This window comes from Dasypus novemcinctus, chromosome 7, assembly GCF_030445035.2.
Source record: "Dasypus novemcinctus isolate mDasNov1 chromosome 7, mDasNov1.1.hap2, whole genome shotgun sequence".
Lineage (NCBI taxonomy): Eukaryota > Metazoa > Chordata > Mammalia > Cingulata > Dasypodidae > Dasypus > Dasypus novemcinctus.
In genome coordinates, this window is record NC_080679.1 from 109097571 (window position 1) to 109118353 (window position 20783).

Sequence of the window (20783 nt, forward strand, 5' to 3'; positions counted from 1 at the left end):
GAATAGTGGGTATCCCAGCCTGGCTCGAACCAAAAAGTTTTGAGAAAATAGTAAAAGATAAGCTGAAACTGTGCTGTAGATGTTGGGAAACTGTCCACAGTCTTTAAGCAAGGCAGATATGTGATCAAGTGTCTGTTTCAGAAAAATAGTTACATGCAAGGGAGAGAGTGGATTCAAGTGGGGATAGAATGGAAACTGAGATTAGTTAGTAGGTTATTGTGATAATCTAGAAAAGAGATGGCTAGAACCTAAACTGAGCCAGGTACATTGAGTTGGGGAGAATGAATTATAGAGAGTACAGGATCTTAAGCTCCTTGGTTTAGGAATTATATCTTGTTTACTCATAACCCAGTGTTTTTCATTGTATCTAGAATAAATAGGCCCTTCATAAATAATTCATTGCATGGTTAAATATAAGAGGGGTAGTGTATCTGAGGTGTTTATGTGGTCCTTTGGTCAGCTTCTGTTTAGACAATATGAATTACTAGGGATCCCAATCAGCTCAGCTATAATTAAATTTCATCTGTCAGCGTTGCTTATAGCAGTCCATTGGCAGGCCATTTTCCCCCATCTCCTGTATATAAATAAATGGGATTGCGTTGGTCTTATAGGAGTTTATTACCTCTGTATGGATATTGGATTTTGTAATAGTATTTCTCATAAAATACTTAATTGCTTTCTATCAGGGGTTGGCAAATGTTTTCTGCAAAGGGTTTGGTAATAAATACTTTAGGCTTTGTAGGCTATATGGTCTCTAATGAAATTATTTAATTCTACTATTGTAGTATGAAAGCAGCCATAGATATTATATAAACTAATTAACATGGCTGAGTTCCAATAAAAATTTATTTCCAAAAAAAGGAGATGGACCAGATAGATTTGGCCCAGGGGTTATTGTTTGCTAATTCCTGCAATACATTAAAAGGTGAGTATTGCAAACCAAATCTTCTAATCTGATCATTAGAATCCATGTGTTCAAATGCATGGTTGGAAAGAAACTTTAAGGGGATTAAACAGCATTATTTCAAGATAAGAAGAGATGATAACGGAAAATAAAAATTCTTCGTGGATATTCCATGTTGTAAAGAACAAAATACAAAATATTGTGAATTGTAAATCGCAGTGTTATCATCCATGCAGATATTGGGCAACAAAACCAATATAACTTTTATTATGTATGTGGAAGTGTAATATCTTATCCTCGCATTTAAAAATTATTTTATCACAATTGTAGCATGTCAATAAGAGTCAGTATGATTCTAGATGAAAAATAGTGATCTTTAAAGTGCCTACCATTGGGGTGTCATGGGTTATGTTTTTAATTTCCCTGGGAAGAGTAGCATTTCCTTTGCCAATGTTTTTGAACAAGTTTCTCCTCCTTCTCCTTCCTCTTTCCCTTTCCTTTTCTCCTTTTCTTCTGTTTTCCTTCATCCTCATCCTCTTTTCTTTTTCTTTCTAGTATTCAAAAGTGTGAGTTTTCTCTTTCTGTTTACCACAGCTATGTAGACCCTGTTCCTGGTCTCTGACAGTTCCCCACCAGTGCAACTTCTTCCTTCCTCCTCTCCAGCAACACATTTTGCCAGTCTCTTCAGTACTCCACTTTTGCTTCTCTAACTTACAATTCCTTAGAGCTCCAAATATAATAAAGAAAACCAAAGAGAAGAAAGAGTATATTACATGGTGTTTACTCTTTGTGATAGAATAACACCCTGTAGGAATATAGCTATCACTCTTTTCTGATATTTTTGTTCTTAGTTGATTTTCTTTGGCTAATGAGTTGCTTCTGAGACTTCTTTTTCTTTTATTTGTTTATTTTTCACCAAGTGCAAAGATAGATTATTTTGATCTTTTGGGGAAGGTGCTAAGGACTGCCATGTCTTTTGAGATCTGTTTACGCTATAGGTTTACTCAAAGAAACGTGATGAATTCGTTGTTATTTTTTTTTAATTCTACCTATCCCTATACTTATCTCTGCATAACCCTGAGAACTTTGCTGTGAATGATGCGTTAATGTTTTTGAAGATCTTTTTTTCTGGAAACTTGAAGTTTCTGAAAAATGTAGTTGGCCTTGTAGATAATCATCTTTAAAAGCTGATGGTATAGCATTAAGGAAGTCCTCTGATGATATTGCAAATAGGAACATCTGGCCATCTATCTTGAAAAAGCCAAAAGCCACATCATTTATCAAATTCACTTATTTCCCATATCTATTACAATTTATTATATCTGCTTGAATTTTACTCTTTAATCTACAGGACTGATATTAGATACTCTGAGCACTAGGTCCACCTTTAGGAAGACACCATTTGTTGAAAATTAAAATATTGCAGGTGATGGCCAGAAGGTGTCACTCTTTTCTGCCTCCAAATTAGTAGCTTCACTCTAAATATTCTCCATGGACCCTATAAAAGTAAGATTTAAGATAACATTTGATCAATTGAGATTAAAATTTTGCTTGTGAAAGACAAGATGGAAAAAAAATGCAGAATATTGAGAGAATGCATTGAACTATAAAATTTAGCATTCCATTCTAAATTTGAATAAACCATGAATTATTTGCACAATGGGATTTATTAAATATAGGTATTTATTAGCCATAGAATCAATTTAATATAAGAAAGTGGCAATGAAGAAGTAGGTGATTTAGCAAAGAAGGAAGACAAACATTACTTCATATTGACCCTGATTTGGAAAAAGATCCACTGGCCTGAAGGAAACATATAAATGTAAAAGGAGTTTTCTAGGGAAAGTTTTAAGAGTGGTATGGCTAAGGCAAAAAGGGAATCTATATGGTAGGTTAGGAAAATAAAGATATCCATTAGAACCCCCAATTTTTGGATTATAATCTACCTGAATTAATTATATATTAAGTTCAATAATTACTCCTGACTCTAACTCCAACCAAATCCTTTAAGAACCTTTGTTTCTAAGGTAATAGGATGCTTGCCATTCATCTTAGAGGAAATGGAAGAGTTGTTTTAGTTGTTAAACCTTTGACGAGGAAAACTGTTTATATTAATATAATTGCTGTGTATGATTGTCAATTATTGTCATATTAAGCATCCAAGCAATGGGTGCTGTGTAGGGAACTTCACTTTGATTCCTTAAGTGAATAACCACTGTCAACTTTTGAGGTTCCCTAATACATTCTTCCTCTCACTGTTAATATTTCCCTGTATAATTACAGCTCCTAATCCTTGTGCAGCTCATGACGGCAAAGGCCCTTGCTCCCACATGTGTCTGATCAATCATAACAGGAGTGCTGCTTGTGCGTGCCCCCACCTGATGAAGCTTTCCTCAGACAAGAAGACCTGCTATGGTAAATTGCTTATACCATTGCTTATACCTTCTTATCAAAAGGCCAAACTGAATTCACTTATACTGTGTTAGTGTTTAGATTTTACTGAAAGTAGAGCAGAAGAGGTTTTACCATGCTTAAAATCATTTTAGGTGGAACTATTTCCAGACACAATTGATGATTCATCTACTTTTTTGGGCGACTAACAAATTCTTTAAATATGTGATATGATGCACTTTACTATTTATTACTGGATTCATTTTTTCCCAGCTCTTTCTTATTTGGTGTGTTAGCAGAATTTATCTCTGCAAACCAGAGAGATTTGTAAGTGAAAGTGCATTATCAGAAAATGATGATGTAGGTAAACTGCATAACAAAGAGCTACTTAACAGCTTTAATCTCCTACTGCTCTTCTTCTAAAGTCAATTTCGCATCGCTTTGTAGTGGGTATTGACTTGAAACCGAGAAAAAATGAAGTAAAATACATACCTAGAAAAGCTCATAAAAATATTTAAACAGCACATTTAAACTAAAAATTGATGATAAAATTTGTGGATGAACTTCAGCAGAGATTTTAATTTTAGTAATGTTTGCTTATTTGCAAATAAATCACATTTAAGAACAGAAAGGAGAATGTACTCACCATATGTTACCACAGTAAGCTAAGTACATGCGGCTTTAATGTTAAGCAATAAAATAACTCTCAACCAACAACAATAACCCCAAAGGAGAACTATAAAAGAATAGAATACTTGTGACTTCTATTTCTATCAGTTGATCCACTGATATTTCAAAGCTCAGTACCAGAAAGGTGCCTATGGAAGTGAAATGATACAATGTTTCACAATGTTATTATAGTTACTAACAATTTACAAAATTGTACTTTAAAGGCATGCTTTAAATGATTTGATCCCTAATTTTTGGGAGGGTATACATGAAAATGATTTTTAAAAGCAGTACTTAATTTCCTTTGAATTCAAGTCATGCAATGCAATTTTAAGCTATAATTATGTACAAAGAAAAAAATACAGTTGTTTGACATGCGTAGAGTTCATGTACTTTAGTTGTTTGTTTAAAATTCCAAAATAGATTACTGAGAATTTCTTTGCATTTCTTGCTAAACAAAAATGAATGTCTTAAGGATTCTAAATTGTTTACATGTTTCTATCAAGCACCTTAATTAAAAATTAATGTCATTTATGCCTTAATGTTTCTATCAAATTTTGATCATTATTTTCTAGGGTTAAAAATATTAAATCATCGGTATGCAATATTTTAGAAATTCTGCACTATTTTAAACTTGCCATCTTGAGAAAAACACTTAATTTCTATTTCTTTTCTAGAAATGAAAAAATTTCTTCTTTATGCAAGGCGTTCTGAAATCAGAGGAGTGGATATTGACAATCCATATTTTAACTTTATCACGGCTTTTACAGTCCCTGATATTGATGATGTTACAGTGATAGATTTCGATGCATCTGAGGAACGTTTATACTGGACAGATATTAAGACACAAACCATTAAACGGGCCTTTATTAATGGAACTGGGTTAGAAACTGTTATTTCAAGAGGTAATTGATTTGTACATGTTAAAACTTTACCTATCAACAACAACAAAAAGTTTGTTACTCACTTTGTAATAATCACAAGTCTTTTTTGTATTCCTTCTCCATTATTCCACTCTGTTATTTGACTGTTTGGAAATTAATTATTGAGAGATTTAATAATATGCTACATCCTCAAGAGTATAGAGTGCTATAATCAGATTGCATATATTAGTCTAGTCTGATGCTAGAAATTTACTTCCAGGAAAAGAAAAATTTCAGAATGGACTTCCTTAAAACAAATTTCTAAATTAAACAGATTTGGAGACTTGTTTTTGCTGATGGGCAAATAGTTGTAGTTGTATAGAGAAAAGATGGGATCTTGGGAAGGACTGTTTTCTTCCTGTGGACTCAAGTTTATTTATAGTTTCCTTTTGCACTTCTTTCTACAGAAACAGACAACACAAATAAGGCAGAAAACCTGTTCTATCCATCTCCTGAACCAGCAGGTTGAATCATAGGTTTTCAGAAAATGCTTTTTGTATTAACCACTAAAAAGAGTAGCTTTTATTTTCCCCAAAATAGAAAAGTTAGCTGAAATGAAACATAAATATAAATGTAGTGGTTGAATATTTTAAACATTTATCATGAATTTTCCTAATCTTTGCTTTAATTTTGTCATATTGTGATTTCTGGGTTGGTTATTATTATTTTATTGAATGCGTTTTCATTGACGTTTTCATTGAGCATCTACTTTTTACTTAGGACTGCACTAACATCACTTTCTCAAAATGAAGCAAGATAAATCTTCTTTCCAACTTCATATCCCCTGTAAGCATGGCAGGGTGATTTGGAGGAAGATGGAGGAAAGGGGTAATCAGTAATCCATATAGATATTTAAAACACCTATACTTTGAAGAGCCCTGAAAATTTAAAATCAAACCTTATTTGAGCATCATCAATCTCTTAATAAAAGGATTAAGAAGTGCGGATTTTAAATACATAGTGTTTTTTAAAAGTTTTCCAAAGATAATCCTAGAAGGTGGCGTAAGTTCCTTTAGTAGATCTGAGAAATATTTGACCACTAAAATACTCTTGTATTTAGGGTAGCTCTTTATAATCATCAGGTTAGTATTGTTAAAGCAACTTCTTAATGAATTGGATACAGGCTTGTTCAAATATTTGTCAAACTTGACCGAACAGAAGAACATGTCTTAAAAAGATAATGCAATGATTTCCTCTCAGAAGATGAATTTTTACATAGTAGGTGGGGGTAGGGCAGGAATGGTTGAATAATCTTTGTTAGATTGGATTTAAAAAAAGAATGCCTAGATAAATGTCATTACACTCCTTGAAAAAACAGTTAAAGGACTTATGGCTCCTCATAAGACTGACAGTCAGTTAGGTAGACTTCCCTGAAGATTTTCATCAAAGTTTAAGAGAAAATTGTTCATGGAATGCTGAATACTTCCGAAAATGCTGTGCAAATTGTATAGAGCAAAAGATGTTCTGTCTAAAAAGAAAAAAAAAAAAAAAAGGGAGGGGTCCATTTTTTTACTCTATTTAATTATGGATTAGTGTCTAGTAGTAATTTGGTGAGCTTATCTTTGAGACAATCACAAAGACTTATTTCTATTTAGTAGACTTAATTTATACTTATTAACCAAAATTTGCATAAAATATTTTCTCATTATTAATTATTAGTGGTTAATAATTACTATATATTCATGAGGATCAATCTCTCTCCCCCAAAAAACAACAGAGTTCCTGTGTTGAGGGAGCTTCCAGTGTAGTGGGCTTAATCAACGATTCACATAAATTAATGTGAAATGTACATCTATGATAGATACCTTGAAGGTGTTTAACATGGAGGCATGAGGACATAAAACAACAGTAACTGAATCAGGGAAGTTAAAATATGATTGAGCTGATACCTCAACAATAAGAGTTATCTATGTGTGTGTATGTGTATTGCAGAGTGGAATAGGGATTGAGAAGCATTCCAAGTACAGAAAGAACATGTGCAAAGCCTCTGGCAAGAAATAATAAGAAATGTTGAAAAAATTGAAGGAGGGCCAGTACAAACAGTATCAAAGAAGTACTGACAAGTCCAGTGAAATAAAAAATAATAATAGGAGCTAAAGCATGCTGGCCTTTATAGGACAAGTTATTGATTTTTATTTCAATATTACAAATAATGGGAAGTAGGAATTTCAAGGGGTGAGGTTAAGTGATTAGATTTGCATTTGGAAATAATCACTCTAACTGTTATATTTGATGGAGAATGGGCCAGATCTGGTCTGGGGGCTGGTGAGCAGTGGGCTTTGGGAGTCAATTAGTTGACTGCTCTAGTAGTTCTTGTAAAAGATGGTAGAAGCTTGGGCTAAGGTACATGCAGAAGCATAGACAGATTATAGAGCTATCAAAGAGTAAAAATATACTGGAACCTAACAATTGGATATGGAGGATAAGGGATAGATTTTGTCAAAGATGACTCTCCCATTTCTGGCTCACTCTACAGGTTGAATGGCACTGCTTCTCTTTCTTCCAGAGTGAAACCTTGATAAAGACTGATATACCATTTCATTAATAGAAAAACTTAAAATTAGCTTTTGAACAGTTTAGCTTCTGAACTCATCAAAGGATCTCAAATCTAGCCAGTAACAGTATGTTATGTTATTCTTTCATCTTTTAGACTCCCTGTGAATGACTCTCTGGAGAACTTTCTCTTATTTCTTACACAGTTGGCCTCTGTTTTCTCACTAAGCTACCTTTCCTCTACTGGATTTATTCTTGAGAAACTTATTTCCATGTCTTCCTTTTCTAAGTCTAATGTGAAGCCAGCTTTAAAAAGTAGGCCCTACATCTATTTATTGCCTTACTCATCTCCATTGTTTTCTTCCTAAGCAGACCATTTTTTGAGGAAAACTTTATGGCTCTTTGGCCCCAGCTTTCATGAAGGGACCTAGAAATAGTGTTCTTGCCTTGCCTTCTTCCATACTCTGAAAAAGTCATTTATGCATTGCCTGGCCCCCACGAACTGTGTGTGATAGTGGCTTGGAGCAAGTAGAACGCATTATAAGTATACATACTAATACATGGCTTCAGGTACACTCATTGAATAATTTAACAAATATGTACTATTATAGTCTTTTTCACAAAAACCAAAGGTAATTTTATCTTAAGAAAAAAATAAACAACTGTAACAAATCTTGGCAGAGTTTCTTGGTAGCGGCCAGTCCCCCTGTTTTCAGGTAGTAATGAATTCTACTTGAATCAGTGCTTGCTCCAAATAAATTTCCAATTATTCAAGGTTTATTTCTCTTATCTGATGAATATTAGCTGACATTAATGTGCCAAGCATCATAATAAGGTTCTTCAGAGTATTGTCTTTACAATCCTTTTGTTATGAATTATTTCCATCCTACAGATGAGAAAATTTAGGTCCACAGAAGCTAAAACACTGACACAAAGCTAAAGTGAGGAAATGATAAAGGCAAAATCATACCCAGGCTTCTTCAGAGGTCTTGTGATCTTTAATGCCTTTTGGTAAGAGGATTTGGGACTTTATCACAAGTGGATATGGACTAATTATATTAGGTGTTTCCCTTTTTAAGATTATCCCACCAGTTCTATTGCCCTTTCTGAGTGCTCATCTACTACCCAGAATATACTAAATTAGATAATAGAGTGCCTTTAAAAAACTCAAAAGTTCTGCTTGTCATTAACAGAGTAAGAAAAAAAATCAATAAACCTAAAGTTCCTTATATAAGCCAGGGGTAATGTAGCTTACTATTCCTATTTGCATTTATCCTGTTTTATTTATTATTGATTCCTCACACAGTGTTTTGAGGTACATATTACATTTTGCTTGTGTAAATGAGGAAGTATCTTTTACCATGCTAGGAATTTCCAAAGCTTTGCTTGCACCCATGTTTGTATTTAGTCCTTTGAACTCAAAACTATTCTTTCCCCTCCCCCATCTGAATGTTCCTCCCTTTTATGAACATGGAATCCAGCAAATGGAGCAGCACAGACTTTACTGTAATTCCATGGTTTGCATATAATCTCCTATCCAGGGTTCACTTGTATACTCAGCATATGCCCTGGAGTTCATCTGGTAGTATCCAGGTTAAGTATACAGGTGATTTCATCTCCTTGCCAACAATTTTATTGCTTATTCTGAAATATGAGCAAAAGCTTTGAGACATGCTGACAGCCTTACAAGATTGCAGACCACTGTCAATAGAATTTCATTTTTTATTGAAAAGGCCTTTGATTTCTCTTGATTATTCTAGGGAAAAAATTAAGGACTCAACTTTGGGCAAGTACAATTGCCTGAGAAAGTATTTTTCTAGTACTTGAATCATCTATTTTTTGAAAGAACAGGATTGTTAGGTTAAATGAAGCAGAAACCTAAAAATGAGTAAAGTAAAGGTGAATATGAATTAGAAGTAATGTCTGTTTATTTCTGTAAAGTATGCCCTCTTATGTGATAGGAAATTATTATATAATCATGTGCTTTTTTTAAAACTACAAAATATAAACCATTTTATACTCAACCCTATTGATCACATTGCTAATTTAATTCTCAGTGATACTTTGAATCTAATTGGACCCATTTCAGAGTAGGTTTCCTTTAGTTTTTGAAATTGTTATCAAGCCAACAATTATCTTGCCAGTTAGTAGAGATTCATTTCCTCTATTTTGCAAGACACTGTTTTTAATAGTAACCAGTAATTAAAATACTTAGAAAATAAAAAGTATTCTGATCATTGATCCAGAGAGAATAAAAGAAATGATAGCAGGTCAGAAAAAAACAGTAAAATCTAGATTTTGGAGGCAGTCCTTATCTTTAATTAGAAAGTTTAGATAGGGAAACATCTGTTGTTTCCCCTATTTCTGAAGAGAATTTTCAACTTTCATTTTCACCATGGAAGCCTTTTGGTGGATGAATGTTAATATCTGTGATAAAAAAGAGAGAGAGAAGAAAACTCCCACCTACAAATGCCACTCCATTGAAAACTACCTGTCTAAAGTAATGAGTGCTAAGTAAGCCATACTTCCTATGTTTATTCTTTATCTTTTAGTTAGAAAAATAAATGTGCTGATTTTATATTACTCCATAAACTTGTATTGAGTTCACACCATATTCTGGATTCTTTATCAGTGATACTGGATGGGTGGTGTGTTGGCAATTATGTGAACATAAGTAAGATAGCCCCTAAGGTCCCAGAGCCTTAGAGCTGGTGAAAGAGTGAGATGCGAATAACTACCTGTGGAAAGGACTATAACAAGGATATAAGCCTCTTCTCAGAAAATCATCATGAAGGATTTTGAATTCTGACATGGGATTACCAAAGCACTCACTGAGGAATATTCAGGATGGGCCTTGGGAGGAAATGGTAGCAAGTTCAATCCAGGCTGATACAATGAGCTGGATATTTCATGTGTAAAGAGGAGCAAGCAGTGTATGGCAGCTAGTACTTGTAGGAGAGTCAACCAGAGATTAATGTGAGAACAGATTATCGAGTGCCTTATTCCAGGGTGAGTAGCTATTTATTTATGGTTTTCCTCAAGACAATGCGGAGCCACTGAAGATTTTTAAAGATTTTTCAACTCAGAAAATAAATCAGGCAGAAATATGTAACAGATCGTTAAAATGAGGGATTATAGATAAAGATACATACAACTAGAAAGTTTTAGAAGTATTCTAAATCTGAAACAAATTAGACTAGACAATGAGAAGTATAAAGAAGGTGACAGATACCTGGGGCATTGTAGATATAGAACTAATCAAACCTGATGACTGAGAGAGACGTGAAGATAACTGGATAATTGGAAAGATGTTGGTGACATTGATTCAGATGAAAATAAGAAGATTCTTGCTTTGGATATTTTCCCAAATCAGCCATGAGTCTTTTCTCTAAGAAAGGAATAATTATAATTTTTGGACATTACAAGATATAGATACTAATCAAAGTTATTCTTTCCCCCATATTCTCTACAAAAATAATGCACATTTTATGTTAAACTGACAAAACCAAGGCCACAGGAAACACTAAATTGTTGGTGGTCCTGGAGGCACAAAATTACTGAGGACTTGGAGAGCTCCTAAAGTATTTGTAATGTTCTATTTCTTAAATTGGTTGGTGGAGGGAAGCAGACATGGCTCAACTGATAGAGCATCCACCTACCATATGGAGGGTCCAGGGTTAGATACCCAGGGTCTCCTGACCTGTGTAGTGAGCTGGCCTGCGCACAGTGCTGCCACATGCAAGGAGTGCCGTGCCATGTAGGAGCACCCCTGCATAGGGGTGCCCCACATGCAAGGAGTGCACCCCACAAGGAGAGCCACCCCATGTGAAAAAAGCACAGCCTGCCCAGGAGTGGTGCCTTACACATGGAGAGCTGACACAGCAAGATGACATGACTATAAAAAAGAGATGCAATTTCCCATTGCTGCCCGACAATGCAAGCAGACACAGAACACACAGCAAGTGGACACAGAGCAGAAAACGGGGAGAAGGGGAGAGAAATAAATAAAAAATAAATCTTTAAAAAAATAAAATAAATTGGTTGGTGGGTTTCAAGGATGTTATTAATTTTTATCACATATTCTATATAGTAACATACATATGTAAGGGTATATTGTATTTGTGTAGATATAGAATTAATGTTTTTACAGTTTTTCAAATTGCAAAAAAATGGATATTTAATACTTTCAAAGTTCCTTTGAGAAAGATTTTCAAGGGTGTTGCCAACTTGCCTATTAAATTTTGCTCCTAAGAACACAGAAATAAGTTGGCTATAAACCCATCTCAAATGAGTTTTGATTGGATGTCATCCCTGCTAATCATATCTGCCCTAAGTAAGGTTCTGAGAGAGTTGTGATCCCTTTCTCCTTAAAGGCATGAATGCTTGTAGGCAAAATCCTTTGTTCCCACTCCAAAGACACTGGTGTAAGATGGTCTCCTTCTTAGAAATTAAGTAAATAATTGAATAAATCTCACAAGCACAAAATTGAAAACTAGGCCTTGTTCATTTAGATTTAGTACATGTTAATTGATTTATCAACTCCCTCCTTCAACTAAGGCTTTCTTGCTGCAATCATTTTCCTTCTCTTTGAATTGTAACTTTTAAAGTTTCTTTAGTTGAGGGAAACTCTCTCAGTGACAATCTATCTGAGAATTTATCTGAAAATACATTTATGTATTCTTTGTTTTTGAAAATAATTTTGTTCAGTACAAATTTCTAAGTTGAGAGTTAGTTTCTTTCAACCCTTAGCTGATATTACTCCATGCCTTTTGGCTTCCATTATTGCTGTTGAGAAGCCTGGTGTTCACGTAATTAGTTTTTTGTTGTTGTTAGTGATGTATCTTTTCAGATTCTTTTAATGTATTGCCTTTGTTCTTTTTACAATATTTTTATTTTGTCACTTAGAATCAGATGTGTTTCCTTATGGAGTCACATCTTTCATCTGTTCAGGGAAAATTAACCCAAATATCATCCATGACTCTTTTTTCTAACCTATTCTTTCTCTTCCCTCCTTTTGAAACTTGTAGGCTAGTCTAGACCATTCTATCCTCCAAATCACTGGATCTCCTCTCGTTTCTCTGTGCTGACTGGAATGTGCACCCAATGCTACTTCTGTCCAAACAATTAGTCTAAAAGGGGGAGGAGATGGGGAAGACAGACCTTGGTTGAAGCAAAGAAATAAGTATCAGACATGGCGTGTTCAGATTTAGGGAGGTCATGTGTTACTTTTTTGTTCTTGAGAAAAGAGGGAATTGAATGAGGACAACTAAATATAAATCGGAATTTGAAGTTTGGGGTTGAGAAATGAAGTTTGCATTCGATTCACCCACTTACTGGTAAAATTGATTATGAACAGTTACTTGTAGAGTGAGAAGTTGTTGATTTGAGGAAAGCATGAAACAGTGGGAATGCTTCTAGGAGCGCTATGATTAAAAGTTCTTTAGAATAATAATAAAAGGACTTTTGAGCAGAAAAGTAGACTCAGTTGAGATTCCAGGACAGAAATGTGCAGTGGAACCTACCATTCCAATCGTGCACCAGAAACCAGACTGCTGGGTCTCCACATCTTGTTTTGCTGTTTTAAATTTTGAACTCATTGGAAAAGTTTTACCATCTGGAGGTTAAGCTTTCACATGAAAGTCCAACTTTGTGGCTTCTTTTGAAAAATAATACAATGGGAAGATCTTAAAATTCATTACCATTGGCACGAATGGCCACAGCAGGTCTGAGAGGTAGTTAGAACTGCAGAATCATGGTTCCTCCCCACACCTACTGAATCACAACATTTTAACTATCCAGGTGCCTTGTAAGTCAAGAACACTGGTTTTGAGGACTCCAGAGATAAAGGCGGACATTTAAAAAATATTATAAAATAAAGGCAAAATGAAGGCAGCTGAGAGCAGTCAGATGCCACAGATTGGGGGCTCAACTGGTGTATTTTAAATGCTAATGTTTTTTAATAAATTTTCTAAAATTCATCATTTGCAAAACTTCATTTTATCTTTTCATTAAAATGTGCAGTTAATTGTGTTCAAACCTAAATTCCCTGTTTGATGAAAGAAGTCACATTGAATAATCAGGAAGCAACCCAAATATTCATGTTGATATAATGAATCCAAACTTAATTGGATCTCAGTAATTTCTGTAGAATCTAGAAAAGTAGTTTCTTTTTCATAGCTCAGTCAGTTCCTGTTAATTATCTACTTTGAAAAATGTTCAACTCTGGTGATTCTTTCAGGAAAGTTGAATTGTTTTATTTCATTTCAGTAATAAATTGGCACTTAAAACATAAAATAGCTCATTTGCTGGTGGCTCACAAGTACTTTCTCCTAACTAGAAAGATGTGCTACCAACTGGAGAAGCTATTACTCTAATTTGAATTTTGGTCACCTTGGACTATAAGACTGCTGTCCATGTCTACGAAGTGTTTACTACTGAATCATTGAGGATTAGTGTAATTTCAATGCTAATCGGGCTTCAGGTTTTCAAATGGCTCAGCAGTAAGACATTAATGATTATTCATGCTTTGAGAAGGGCTGATAAGGGAATGAGATTACAATCTTGTACAATTTTAGCTGACAAATTAAAGTGTAAATTAAATTTTCCCTGAGAAAGAAAATAGCCCACTTGGAGAGTCAACAGAATGAGAAACTTCATTCACCTCTTTCATTTTCTCTTTCCTGTTTTACAGATATTCAGAGTATCAGAGGGCTAGCAGTGGATTGGGTATCACGTAATTTATACTGGGTTAGTTCAGAATATGATGAAACTCAAATTAATGTGGCACGATTAGATGGTTCTTTGAAAACCTCAATTATCCATGGAATCGATAAGCCACAGTGTCTTGCGGCTCACCCAGTCAGGGGGTAAAGTATGATTTTCTTGTTTAAGTTTTTCCAAAATTCCAAAAACCTTTGTTCTGATTTTGTATTTTAAAAAATTCTTTAATTAATAGAAAACTTTTAATTGGCCATAGAGTTGAAATAGCAAATGCAAATATGGAAATTGTAAAGAGATTCTTAATTGGAGATTTCTGTTATATGCATAAAATCATGTTTTTATATATTATTGTATGTTCTCATTAATTTGTATTTCTAAGGAGTGACAGGTCAGCATAAAAAGAGATGCAGGTGAAAGTGGTTGATTTCCCTTAGAATGCCAGTTGTTAAAAACTTACGTTAATATTATACTAACAGTATCTAAGTTCATTAGATTCTTTCATGTTCTGGTGAATCATCATGTACCCATAGAGAGAGCTTGAGTAAGGCTAAAATAAATTCTTTCTCCCAGCGCCTTAAACAGGAATTGTTGAAATGAATTTATTTCCTTCTACAGTGTCTGATTTCTCCGCAGCCAGGATGATTCAAACTTGATGAATTGCTTAAAATGAAAATAATTTACTGTAGTCATAGTTAAATATTCAGTGTGGGATATAGGAGGAAAAAGGAAGGGAGATAATTTTCCTTCAGTGAAAGGAAAAAGCAAGAGTACTGCTTTCTTCCCTGGCAAATTTGCAGGTTACTATCAGCTATTGGCTCAACAACTGTGGGTCATCCTAATATAATTAGTTATGAGTCAAGAATATATTTTGATTTTACTTTGTTCGTCAATGTATGTTTTGCTCAGCAAGTAGGTCTACAACTATTATTTTTAAATCCATGTGTCTTTCATGTTAAGGAAACTCTACTGGACAGATGGAAACACAATTAATATGGCAAACATGGATGGCAGTAATAGCAAGATTCTCTTCCAAAATCAGAAGGAACCAGTTGGTAAGACTTTTTAATAGTTCATCTTTGCAGTTTTTAATATGACAAACCTGCATTTGTACAATATATCTTTGATGTTGAACCTGAAAGAAAATAGTGCAGATTAGTAATATAAATTAAATTGGGAATTGATCAATCTTATTGAAGCAATCAGATTGCATTCTATGCCAGATAAGAAGGAAACATTATTTTTCTTCATCAGAACATAAGTCCCTTTAATAGGAGAATTTTTGAATTATATTAAGTAGTACTGAGTTACTTAAAACTTAATGAAATCGATTAATATCTCATTTCCACTGACAAATGTCTGATACACACCTATAATAGCAATGTAGTATACTGGTGTTTCCCCTGATCATCATTATTATGTCATTATTAACAGTCATGATTTGGGTTTAAGTACTTAGTATTTAATTTTCAGCAGTTTTCATTCACTCTGCAGTAAGTTTATTTAGTTTGGTATTTTATTTTTGCAAGTCATCAGATGAAATACCTTAGTGCTAAAAGAGAGATTCGACTCATTCCAACAAAATAATCTAAACTTATCTTGGACAGGGCAAAAAGAAAGTTGAGTGTTCCCCACTGTTTCAGCTTGCTAAACGCTGCTGGGAACAATATACCAGCAATGGGTTGGCTTTTATAATGGGAACATACTAGGTTAAAAGCTTACGTTTCCGAGACTGTGAAAATGTCCAAATCAAGGTACCATCTGAGAAACCATCTCACCAAAGGTCAGCTGCTAGCAATCCTGGACTCCTGTTATGTGTGAAGACACAATGGCGGCTCTCCTGGTTTGGGTCTCTGCCTTCCCCTCCGGGCTTTCTTCCCGTGCTCATCTAAGGGCAATCAGGCATATGGCTTGTCTCTCTCCTCTCACCTGGGCTTCCTCTCTTTCAGCCTCTCAGGGGCCTCTTTCCCTGTCTGATTCCAGCCTCTGGCCTCCAAGACCTCTCTCTCTCTCAGCTTCTTGGGGTTTCTCTGTCTCTGTGCTTTTTTCCTATGTGTCTGCTGCTTTTAGTCCTCCATGTATAAAGGACTCCTGTAAAAGAATTAAGACCAACCCTCGGTCATGCAATCTAATTACGGCCCCTTGACAGAAGTAAGTTAATCAAGAGTACCCACCTACAATAAGTTTATATGCACAGGAATGGGTTAATTCTAAGAACATGGTCTTTTCTTGGATCCACAAAAATCTTCACACTGTCACACCTGCCAAATTATGTCTTGTTTCTAGTCTTTTTAAAAATTAAAAGCAGAAAGTATATGCCTTTTACTTCACCATAAGTTTTTTATATATCCTGGAAGTGACCCAGAAATCTGAGAGAAAATAAATAGATGTAAATAAATAAAATAAAAATTAAACGAAAAGCAATCAATTGATTTACTTGTTTATATTTGTTTGCTGTGTGTTGGGTCTAGTTCTAGGCAATAATGATGTAAGGCAAAAAAAAATCTTTCACTCAAAGGCTTGCAGTCTAGAAGAGATGACAAATTATAAAGCAGAAAGCACTATACAGATCATCTGAGTAAGATGTTATGGGATCATGGAAGAAGAAAAAATTAATTCCATAGAAAGGTTCTTGGGAAGCGGACATGGCTCAAGCAATTGGGCTCCTGTCTACCATAGAGGAGGCCCAGAGTTTGATGCCCAGGGCCTCCACATGAAGGCAAGCTGGCCCGTGTGGCAAGCTGGCCCATGCGGAGTACTGGCCTGTGCAGAGTGCTGGTCTGCGCAGAGTACTGTGTAGGAGTGCTTGCTCACACGGAGAGCTGGCACAGCAAGGTGATGCAACAAAAAGAGACACAGCAAAGAGATCATAAGAGACATAGCAGATCAGGGAGCTGAGGTGGCACAAGAAAATGATCACCTCTTCCCACTCCAGAAGGTCCCAGGATTGGTTCCTGGAGCTGCCTAATGAGAATACAAGCAGACACAGAAGAACACACAGTGAATGGACACAGAGCAGATTGGGGTGGGGGGAGGGGAGGGGGAGAATTAAATAAATAAATAAATATTTTTTTTAGGAAAAAAAGAGTCTTAATCATGGAAGTGATGTGTGAGCTGGGTTTTATTGTCTTAGTCAGATTTCACTAACCTAAATAGGGGGTGTTAGAGAAGGACATTACAGGAAGAGGAACTATAGAAAGAAAACTACAGTAAATATGAGAATATAAATAGAGCCTTGTAATGCCAATGAAATGAAAAATGAAGGAACTTTGAGTTTCTAATGATATGTTTATGGCCACATCTCTTTACCTATTCATTATGCTTTGGACCTTAGCAGGCATTCTGCCAGGAAGAAATGTATCAGTCTTTTGTGGTCAAGAAGAGGTGATAGAGATGGATCTGCCTCTATAACCACAAAGGACATAAGTTCTGAATGTACGTATAATTCCTTTTTTAAAAATTCAATCTAAAGGCAAAAGGTGAAATATTTTTATATCTTAAAATACAAAAATATTTTTAAAATAATGTGGCTCATGCACCACGAAACCTTCTCTTTGCCCTGTAACTAGATCCCAGTCTCCGTAACCAAAATCAAGTAGAAATCTGAAGTAATACTCTGATAAATATAGCATTTTTAAAAGTATACTTAAAAAAGAAAGTTTTTTTCCTTATTTTTTTCCTCCAGGTCTTCATCAATGGCTTTTATATAAAGTTTCATTTTATCCTTGAAAATCTTAAGTGTAAATATTCTTTCAGAAGATAATACATTAAGTATTTGTACATAGATATCTATAGCATTTAGTATTTTTTTTCTAATCTTGCTCATTCTTTCCTCATACTGTCTTGTTTTTTGAGGAGTAAGAATCATCATATCTTTATTTTCCAATTCAAACACATCTATCATTTATAAAAATCCGATAGTGAATCTGGATTTTTAACATTATATCAACTATGCAAATGATAGAATATTATAATTTTACTTTGAATTGAATGCAGTATATTTTTAATCCGGGGAAGGAAATCAATATGCCATGAAACTTTTCAGTAATTATTTATTTTTATTTTTAGAAATGTAGAAATATACTTGAAATAGTTCATGTCGAATAGTAATGATTCAATAAAGATGTGGTATTACCAGGATTTAAAATAAATAATTCTTTTCTTGTACTCTATAGAATAAACCACTGATATAAAATGATATTGTTAACAGCTCTTTTCTATGGACTGTTTGTTCTAACATTTGATGCACAATTGAAATTCAGGGTACTGTTAGAAAATAAAGGCAGATTGAAATGCTAATACTTTTCTGTGGAAGATGATAGAACAAAAGAAACACCGGGCTCTGCAAGATTAGGACTCATACAAAGAACTTAATTTGGGCTAAAGCAATTCAGTTCGTGCTTATCTAGAGTTGTTCAGAATACTTAATATTGAAAAGTGAGTATGGTGGTAATAGTATGAGCAAATAAAGTCCTTACATTGTAATTTGGTAGCCCTAGGTTATACCAAAAAGTTAATTTATATGCTTGTTTCTATAATGGGAAAAACCTTATCTTCTTCAATACAAAATGTCCATTTTGCTACCTAAAATAAATTAAAGGAAAAACCAAACATGTTATAGAAAATAAGTTCATAAAAGAGGAATTAAAATTACTATACATTCTTTGTGGTTGGTTCATCATCAGGAATTTTGTCCAAATATGATATTTTTTTCTATCTTCCCCTTACAGTCTTATTTTTTTTTTATGATTTATTTTATTTGTTCATTTATCTCCAACCCTCATTGTTTGTACTTGCTGAGTCTGTTCATTTTCTTTTATTCTTTAGGAGGCACTGGAAACTGAACCATGGGACCCCCGATGTGGGAGGAAGGCACCTAATTGCTTAAGCCACCTCCATTCCCTGCTTTTGTTGTGTCTCTCATTATGTTTTTCTTCTTGTTTCTCTTGTTGCATCATGTTGATGTGTTAGCTTGCCCCACCTGCCCATCATGTCAGCTTTCTGTCTTGCTCACCTTCTTCAGAGGCACTGGGAACTTCTGCTCTCTGCTTTGTTGAGTCTCTCATTATGTTTTTCCTCTTGTATCTCTTGTTATATCATCTTCTTGTGTCAGTTTGCTGAACCTGCCTGAAATGCTAGTTCACTGTCTTCTTTACAAGGCACAGGGAACTGAACCAGGAACCTCCCATGTGGTAGGCAGGAGCTTAATCACTTGAGCCACATCTGCTTTTCCCAAATGTGATTTGTAACTCTATATGGATGATGAGTCAACATTCAGTAACAAACATTAGATGTCTACTCTCTCAGTTATTGATATATTTGAAAATTACTTTAAAATGAATTTTTAACATGACACTTTTAATTTTTTTAGGATTTATTTTATTTATTTCTCTCCCCTTACCCCCTGTTGTCTGCTCTCTTGTGTCCATTTGCTGTGTGTTATTCTGTGTCAGCTTGATTCTTGTTAGGCAGCACCAAGAATCTGTCTCTCTCTTTTGTGCATCATCTTACTGTGTCAGCTCTCCACGTGTGCGGTGCCACTCCTGGGTGGCCTGCACTTCTTTTTTTTCATGAGGGGTGGCTCTCCTTGTGGGGGTGCACTCCTTGTGCATGGGGCACCTCTACACAGGGACACCCCTGTGTGGCACGGCACTCCTTGCGGGCGGTAGCACTGCGCATGGGTCAGCTCACCACACGGGTCAGGAGGCCCTGGGTATCAAACCCTGGGTCCTCCATATGGTAGGGGAATGCTCTATCAGTTGAGCTACATCCACTTCCCTTTTAATTTTAATTTATGCAAGATGTGCTATTTTACCAGAAATAACTCAAAATATCTTTCCAAACCTTACCTTAAATCAGCATTAATGAGTATGGCTTGCAAGCCAGATATTTATTTATTCAATAAACAGATTTTTATTGAGTATCAAATTTTGCAATAGCCCCAGATAAAATTTTGACAGTGTCCTTTTACTTACGAGGCACACAAAGTAAATCACTTTGGATGCCATTAAGTAAATTTAACTCTGTGACCTTGAGCAAGTTATTTGTTAGCTTGGTGGTGCTGAGCTTTCTCATCTGTAAAATCAAGACAAAATGTCTCTCTTATATAATTCTTATGATGACTGAATGAGAAAAAGCTTATGAGGAAAAACATCTGGCCTTTAATAATAGAATCTGTCACTAGTACAACCAGGTATAGTGGTCCCAAAAAACAGGAATTTCAATGATTTGATTGTCTGTAGTATTAAGAGGATAAATTAGTTCAGTGAAGAATAAATACAGAATTTATTGAATAGAAATCTAGCACAGGAAATATATGTAACCAAGAGAGCTTCTGAGATGAGCAAAGTTTTATGCACATTTGGAGATTTATCTCTCTGTTGTCTTACTGCTAAATTCTAGAGGTAGACAGTTTGAGATATCTGGAGTCTACTCTCAGATTTTCCCAGCACAGACCCCAGGACCCTTACCTTGCTCCTGCAGTTCTTAAAATGGTTTACAGATAGGGGTTACTTACAAGTGCCTACAGGTAACTATCTACTTTAAATAACTAGTTATATTAACCAAGTCCTAAGATTGACTGGCTTCTACAATATGATGAATGAGAATTTTATAGTTATGATCTTTTTTATTTTTTATTTTCGAAGGAGCTTTAGATTACATAAATTTTACATAAAAAATATAGG

At 34.8% G+C, this 20783-nt stretch overlaps 1 protein-coding gene across 1 annotated transcript in view; it reads left to right on the plus strand.

Annotated features, from left to right (window-relative positions):
• The window catches only part of LRP1B (LDL receptor related protein 1B), a 2023931-nt gene that overhangs the window by 1326682 nt on the left and 676466 nt on the right, over positions 1 to 20783 (plus strand). Inside the window, exons 28-31 of the mRNA XM_058301027.2 lie at positions 3188 to 3319; positions 4642 to 4869; positions 14072 to 14246; positions 15058 to 15152. Of these exons, the coding sequence (XP_058157010.1) occupies positions 3188 to 3319; positions 4642 to 4869; positions 14072 to 14246; positions 15058 to 15152 (630 nt within the window). The remainder of the gene's footprint in view (positions 1 to 3187; positions 3320 to 4641; positions 4870 to 14071; positions 14247 to 15057; positions 15153 to 20783) is intronic.